This window comes from Octopus bimaculoides, chromosome 25 (assembly GCF_001194135.2).
Source record: "Octopus bimaculoides isolate UCB-OBI-ISO-001 chromosome 25, ASM119413v2, whole genome shotgun sequence".
NCBI lineage: Eukaryota > Metazoa > Mollusca > Cephalopoda > Octopoda > Octopodidae > Octopus > Octopus bimaculoides.
Window position 1 is genome coordinate 14,706,143 of NC_069005.1, and position 8,034 is coordinate 14,714,176.

Sequence of the window (8,034 nt, forward strand, 5' to 3'; positions counted from 1 at the left end):
TTTTTTTTTTTTTCATAATCGTATGAATTCCCACATTTAGAACACGAATTCGCAAAAGTTTTCTTAAAATTCCAAAAAAATAAAATAGTTATGAGGGGGTACTTAAACCAGAATTCCGTCACAAAATGCATTACTTTCGGCTTTAGGTTTCAAGTTTAAATGCTGCCGAAATCGACTTTGCTTTTCATCCTTTCGGAATCAATAAAATATGTACCAGACGACTACTGGGGGAGGGAGATGTAACCCCCTCCTCCAAAATTTCAGGCCTTGTGCCTGTCGTAGAAAGGATTATCATAAATACCACTAAGTAAAATTTCTTGCAGTATTTAGTTAATTCCCTTCATATTCTGATATAATAGACAATAGCCTCCCTCTGAGAATACGTGACGTCATATAGTAGAAATGATTCTCAAGCTACTGCTTGAGTATTCCGTTCGTATCGAGATGTGCGGGCGTCGTGTCGTAATGTTGTCGGGCAACAGAGAGGTCGAGGTTGTTGGTACTAGTAACTGGAGCAAAATTGAACCCAAACAAATTAAAGGGCTTGCATGCAGATCGGCACCGGGAGAAGTAGGTGCAGAATGACTTGCGCCGTAGTGCGCTGTATCGACAATTTCGAGGTTAAGTTGCTTGCGTCTGGTTCGGTCTGGACATCCAAGTTGGATAAGAAGAGGACGAAGCAGAGTGGCCAATCTAACTCAGAACTGGGCTGAAAGGAAGCCATCTCTGAAAGACCGAAGTGGCAGACGCTTACATTGCGTCCGTTATATGTTACACTCAACTGACTTGCTCTGTTCCAGCTTTTATCCGGACAGATCAGAGTAGCTGCTAGTTTTTGTAGAAGTACCGCGTTTCTCTGGTCAGGCGGTCCATCTGTTGCCAACATTATGTGCACGGTGTACTCGGAATGCTGTGACTGACGGTGAGTTTACAAACACCGGGATTGCGAGATCTGCAGAAATTTCTGGATGGTGAGCTAGTGTGATTGCCGTTTATCAAACACGTATTTCTACTGCCCGACTCTTTGACAGAGCTGCAATCTTGGTTCAAGCAAAGACCAAAACCTCTGGCCTCTGAAATGTTTTAGGCGCTCATAAACTCCTGCATGTCTGGTAATGCAGCCAATGGAACTTCCATGCGTGATTTCTGTAGATAACTAGGGGTAGGGAAGAGCAACAATATTGTCATATTGCCGACGAGAGTCAACTAGCTAGTTGAATTCAGAGAATTTTCGACCAGAGCACTATGGATAAATTCTAGAAATCATTAGCCCGACAGTGCTACAGGAGGGCATTGCTGGTTTGAAATAAACTTCACAGGTTCGGAAGTGCTATCAACCGCACTTTTTCGAAATGTTTGCAGAGCGAAGAAACCATTCTGCATGCACTCGTTCAGTGTCCGAGGATTGCTCACTTGTACAGTTGTATCTGACAACTGTTGTCGCGTCCAAGACACATCCAGCATCAGCTGTGTCCACATTGCTAGCAAACAAAATAAAAAGCCGGAAATTTATTAATTTAGGTTTATTTGAAAGTGAGAATTATTAGGATTGTGTGGTTTTATTGGCCTCAAATGTTTCGTGTACAGTATTTCGATTCTTTGACTGTTTAAATTCTATTGAAAAGGTAATACACAAGCTGTTTGGCTCTATGGCAGCATTTCAACCGTGACCATCTCGTCTATTTCCTTTAGTACTATGCACCACATTATCTATTGTAAAATAGTAGAATGTGATTTGAAGGTGATTAGACTGCTATTTCTAACATGTTTACCTCGCCTGTGTACATTTTGTTGTCATAGTTCTAGACGGGCTATGATGAAAGGCATTCCAGTCATGACCATCCCTTCTTTCCAGGAGTATTTAAGGCTACATCATCCAGTGTACCCCTTTTTAGGGCTACGTTCTTTAGTTTGTCCATACAATAGTTAAGACAGTAGAGTGAGAACTGGCTCTTATTTCTAGCAAGAACGAGCGCTTCCCTATCTCTAAAGTTCAGCTGACCATTAGTGGTTACCGTTGAGAGTATTTTGGAGCCTAAGTGCAAATAAATACACAAATAAAATTGTTGCGATATATAGGCGCAGATGTGGCTGTGTGGTAAGAAGCTTGCTTCCCAACCACATGGCTTCGGGTTCAGTGGCACGACCAAAACCTTGTGAATGGATTTGGTAGACGGAACTGAAAGACACCCGTCATATAAATGTGTGAAGTCTTGGGGTCGATTTGTTCGACTAAAATTCTTCAAAGTGGTGCTCCAGTATGGTCGCAGTCAAATGGCTTCAATAAAAGAATATATGAATGTAAAAAGGGTCTTGTTTAGTTCCACCGGCATCATCAAACAAAAGTCTCTGTTATAAATAAAATTAAAATTCCTTTCTTGAAAATAAATCGTTGCCAGTAACCTTTATGTCGAAGTCCCATATCTCAAGAAAAGGGGGAGGTGTTTCTTGTATTTCATACAACAATAATTACGATTCTAAAAAAAAATTCCAAAAATTTCAATTTTTTTTCCTATGTGACATGGAACTTCGAAAGGCAGAACTTATACACACACACACACACACACACACACACATATATATATATATATATATATATTCTTTCACTAAGCTTCAAATCATAATGTAACTTGTTCATCATATAGTTTTGAAATAGTTTTTCGAGATCGTTGTGAATATGTTATGAATGAGATCCAACCGCGACCATTATCATCATCGTTATTATTAAAGCAGCGCGATGACAGAATCGTTAACATGCCCGACTAAGTGCTTGGCGGTATTTCGTCCGTCTTTATGTTCTACGTTCAAATTCCACCGTGATCAGCTTTGCTTTCCATCCTTTCGTGGTCGATAAATTAAGTATCAGTTACGCATTGGAGTCGATGTAATCGACTTAATCCTTTCTCCCAAATTTGAAGCCTTGTTCTTCCAGTAGAAAGGATTATTATTATTATTATTAAATACAACATAAATAAACATTAAAAGTTTCTTTTAATGTTACTTTACAATATCTTACGATTCGTCAAAACAAGTTCGGAAAAAGTTTTAGTTTCGTACTTTTCGTCTTATTCATTCATTCATTCATTTGTTTTGTGGTGTGATTTTTCTTTGTAAATTCATTAAAGTATTTAAATTTCTAATGAAAAATTTTTTGATAAATAATTTTTTTATTCTTCACTGATTTTTTAAACTAATTTTATTTTTTTTATTTTTTGCAGCTGCTGTATTGGTTGCCACGTGATCACTACATCCGGGTGATCGGCCATAGGAGAAATGGCGGTTGCCGTCACAATTGTGTTGTCGGTATCAGAGCCGAGTGAAGCGATCTAGTGGGAAGGAGAAGTAGAAACAATGAATTTGAAGTGGTGCAAACATACGCTTTCTCTTCCTGTTTGAACTTAATCAAGATACATCAGCGATTATACAAATATGGCGGCCTTCGTTCGTGACTTTAACGTCTTACAACAAGAACTAGAGAAAACTAAAGAGAGCTTAAAAGATGTGGATGATAACATTAAGAAATTAACCGGTCGCGATCCGACCGAACCAGGTAGGACTGGACAGCAGCGAAGAATTCTTTTGGGATTTAACGAGCGTGGTACGACCGACCCGGCTACTACTAATCGGAGCGGTAGAAAACGTGTGCTTCCTGTCGGCAAGTGGGCTGTTACCGAAGCCGATGCAGGCCCCCGGAAAAAGCGTGGAAACATCGCCAGCAGACTCGGTCCTCGACCCAGCCGATCATCGCAAGACAGCGGTGATGCAGATGAAATGGTACGCAAACCATCGGTACCTTCGTCTGTAGTGGCTACATCTAGGGATTCGTTAACTCGTAAAGACATGCTCGATGCCCAAGGTAAAGACGAGCGAGGCATGGCAAGGAACAAACGCATGTTCGGCCTTTTGTTGGGAACTTTACAAAAATTTAAAGATGAGGCCAAAGATAAGAAAGATAAACACGATCAACGGAAACGAGTGGAGCTGAAGTTAGAAGAAAAAGCTCAACAGGAAAAAGATGAAATTCGTAAAGAACGTGAACTTTTGTTTCAGGTTCGTCGTGAGAAACAGACTAGGATTCGTTTATTAGAACAAAAAATGGAACTTGTTTCAACACACGAAAAATGTGAAGCAGAAATTCGCAAACTGACAAATTTTATTTGTACAAAAACTAAACCGTGCATCTTCTACTTACCGAAGATCCACACACCTGCCACCGAAAGTCGCCTGTCGGAAAGTACCAAAGTGGTGAATGAAATGATCGCCGAACGACGTCGGCGATTGACAGCCGAGATAAATGAACTTATGGGTCCCTCATCTTTCGCACACTTAGCTGGTGAGGATGAGCATGGCCTGGACATGGAAGAAGACGACAGTGAAAATATTCCAGCTGGTCCTACAGGGAGAAGAGATGGCGGTGGGGCAGGAAGCGTTGATGGTGACAAACGTTATCCTATTCATTACCGCGGCAGTTCCGCAGGTAATAAAGACTGGTCAAGGAACAAAGACAAAAAGACATCGTCTAAGAGGTCATCAGGTGGTGGTGGTGGAGGAAATGATCATCATCAACATCATCAGGATTCTAAAACTGGTAAACACGGATGGGAGGTACACCGAATGTCAAAATCTTGTAAAGATCAACAGTCACAGCTGCTGCAACAGAGTTCCACGGCCATTACCTCTTCCACTGCAGTCTCTTCTAAGTCAGTTTCAAATAAATGGCAGTTGTTAATGGAAATGGACAGTGGCTTAGAAGAGGACGAGGAACGTGTTGTAGTACCCAATACTGCAGCTCCGAACATAAATCTGCCTATGACAACACTACCACCGACGTCGTCATCATCTTCAGCACTTGTAACTCGACATGATGAAGATGATGATGATAACGGTGATGACGACGACGAGGAAGAAGAAGAGCGCGATGAACGTGGTGAGGTGGAAGAAGGTGGTGACAAAAGGGAAGTTTGTATAGAGGAGAATATTAATGGCACCGAGGACAGGCGCCTGGTAGATGCTAGTGGTGTTGCCAGCTGCCGGAGAGTTGTTTTGGCAGCAGATGTTGACGACGATGATGATGATGATGACGACGATGATGATAGAGGAGGAGGAGGTGGTGGTGGTAATGATGATGATGAGGAGGAGGAGGACAATGATGATGAAGAGGAGGAAGATGAAGGGGATGATAGCAATGATGTCCATAAACCCTAATAACAAATGATGCAAACAAACAAACTCTACATACATTGGTTTTGGTTTCATTAGATCTTTAATTTACCATATTTCATGTTTCATTATATTATTTTTAAAATTCGTATCTGATGTTTTTTTTTTTTTGTTATTTTTATTTATATATTCTGATAATTGCTTCCCCCCACCCTCATTTCTACAATGTTTTTCTTTGCCACACCCACCTCTCCTACCCACCCTCCAAAATTTTATTTGAGAGGTTTATAAGAATTGGTAAAACACGAAGTTTAGATATAAGTTATTATTACTACCATGCTCGTTTATATATTTTTTGTAATCCTTTCATATATACATACAATGTATCTTGGACTGTATATGGTAACTGAAGTATGTTTAAATGTGTGACCACAACAAAACGCTCATAATTTATGGCGTGTCTGTGTGTGTGTATGCATACGTGTATATATATCTGAGGGCCTTGAACTTTTTTGTTGGAATTTATTGTGGGGCATTGAAAGTTAAACATAACTACTTTTATCCACTCATGCATTATATATGTGTGTGTATCATTGTTCAATCTGAGAGGACATGCATATATGTGTGAGTGTATCAGAATCACATTCCTCGTTTAGTGTTTGATACACAAGCATTAAAATGAAATGCTGTTAAATGGTGTCAGTGTGAAGTTTTGTAAAGGCCCATGAGTAAAACATTTGTTATCAGCAACAGTATCAAGAGTATGTTTGAACTGTCTTATATTTTACAGGTGTTGGTGCCAGTTTGCTGTTAAACTTGGTTCTGACAACTTTGATTGCATCTAAACACCTTCACTGCACTCGTTAGCATTATTTAAACACCACCTTTGACAACCTATGGGATTTAATCTTTAAAAGAAAAATATTGGATAATGGCAGGCTAGCAAATTTCTCTTCAATCACATCAGACGACAAGCTGGCAAAATCAAGCATGTTGGGCAAAATGCTTAGCAGTATTTCTTCCTGCACACTGTGTTCTGGGGTCAGCTTTGCTTTTCATCATTTTTGGGGGCTGATAAAATATGTACCAGTTGAACACTGGGATTGATGAAGTCAGCTTAACCTTTCCTTTAAAATTGCTGGCCATGTGCAAAAATTTGAAACACTTAACCAAGGCAGTGTGCTGGCAGAATAATTAGCATGCGAGGTGGAATGCTTAGCAGCATTTCATCTGTCTTAATGTTCTGAGTTCAAATTCCGCTGAGGTGGACTTTGCCTTTTGTCCTTTCAGGGTCGTTGCAAAAAGTACCAGTTACTCACAGGTCAATATAATCAACTTTAGGCCTTGTACTTATAGTAGAAAGGTTATTATTTTAATTAAGGTGGTGAGCTGGCAGAATTGTTAGCATTCGGGGCAAAATGCTTATTGGTGTTTTGTCCATTTCTATGTTCTGAGTTCAGATGCCATTGAGGTTGACTTCATCTTTCATCCCTTTCAGTCTCAATAAAATAAGTACCAGTTGTGCACTGGGATCAATCAATGTGATCAACTTACTCCCTCCTCTAAAATTACTGGCCTTGTACCAAAATCTGAAGCCATTATTATAATTAGGGTGGCAAGCTGGCAGAATAATTAGTGCATCAGACAAAGCATTTAGTGGTGTTTCTTTCAGTTCTTTGTTCTGAGCTCAAATCACACCAAGATCAAATTTGCCTTTCATCCTTTTGGGGCTAATAAAGTACCAGTCAAGTACTGCAGTCTGTATAATCAACTAGCCCCTGTCCCTCAAAGTTGTTGGCCTTGTACCAAAATTAGAAGGAGTTATTATTGTGATTTATTTTGGTGGTGGTGGTTGGATGTAATAAATATGCTTATTTAATTTTGCTGCTGTCACCTTTAGGATATGCATAAACTACATAAGCTCACACTTTCCCATCCATAGCATCCTTTATTTCTCCCCATAACTTGTTTATTTTTTGGAATTTTCAGAAAATGTTTGCAAATATGAGTTCTACACACAGGAATTGATTGATTATGCAAAAAAAATATTTTTGTGTGTGTGTGATTTAAGGGTAATTTAGCAGTTACTTTTAGCACGTCTCACAAGCCCCTGTTACCTTCCTTGTTTCTTTGTCTCTCTGACATGTATTGATGTCTTTTCTATACTTTTCTCCCCATAAAGACATTTAATGAAATGATGATGCATCCAAGAGTGGTCCATTGCTGAAATTTAAGCAAAAAAAAATAAGACTGTCTATTTAAAACCTTGATTTTAAAAAAACTAAAAAGGAGTGGAGCTTTTAGGATCTGTTGTGGGGAGTGTTATAAAAAACTGGAAAAAAAAAAGAAAATTTTTGTTTTCATAATTGCATGAATTCGCAAAAAAATTTCTGAAAATTCCAAAAAATAAAGTTATGAGGTGTTATATGGAGTGCTTAAACCAGAATTCTGCCAGTTCTTCTGCCTAGACATGAGACATTAATGTAGAAAAAGATAAGTGTGAAGCAATGCCAAACTCAATACTTTTTGGTATTTAGTTTGTAGTTGTCTGTTTTCTTTTAAACATAGCTCAAAATTCCTCCAGGGTTATTGACATTATTATTTTGCTTTTCACCCTTGAAGATTGGTTCATTAAATAAGTGCTAATAATGTACAGGTGTACTCTCTTAAAAATGTGGACCTTGAATTAAAAAAAAATATGATTGTTTTGATACTGACATATTTGAGACCACCCCTTTTGGTTCTATGATACAAAATTCAAGTTTTTAAAGATATCCAAATTAAAAACCTCCCATCAAAATTTCATGTTCATTTATGACGATGTTATTTTACTAAATTCTTAATTATTTTCAAAATTAATCAAAAAGAAAGCAG

General features: G+C 38.7%; 1 protein-coding gene across 1 annotated transcript in view; it reads left to right on the plus strand.

Annotated features, from left to right (window-relative positions):
- Positions 1 to 5,311, plus strand: part of LOC106881878 (pinin) — a 15,623-nt gene extending 10,312 nt beyond the window's left edge. Inside the window, exon 2 of the mRNA XM_014932395.2 lies at positions 3,219 to 5,311. Coding sequence (XP_014787881.1) covers positions 3,430 to 5,205 — 1,776 coding nt within the window. The 5' untranslated portion in view covers positions 3,219 to 3,429 and the 3' untranslated portion in view covers positions 5,206 to 5,311. The remainder of the gene's footprint in view (positions 1 to 3,218) is intronic.
- Positions 5,312 to 8,034: the final 2,723 nt, after the last annotated feature.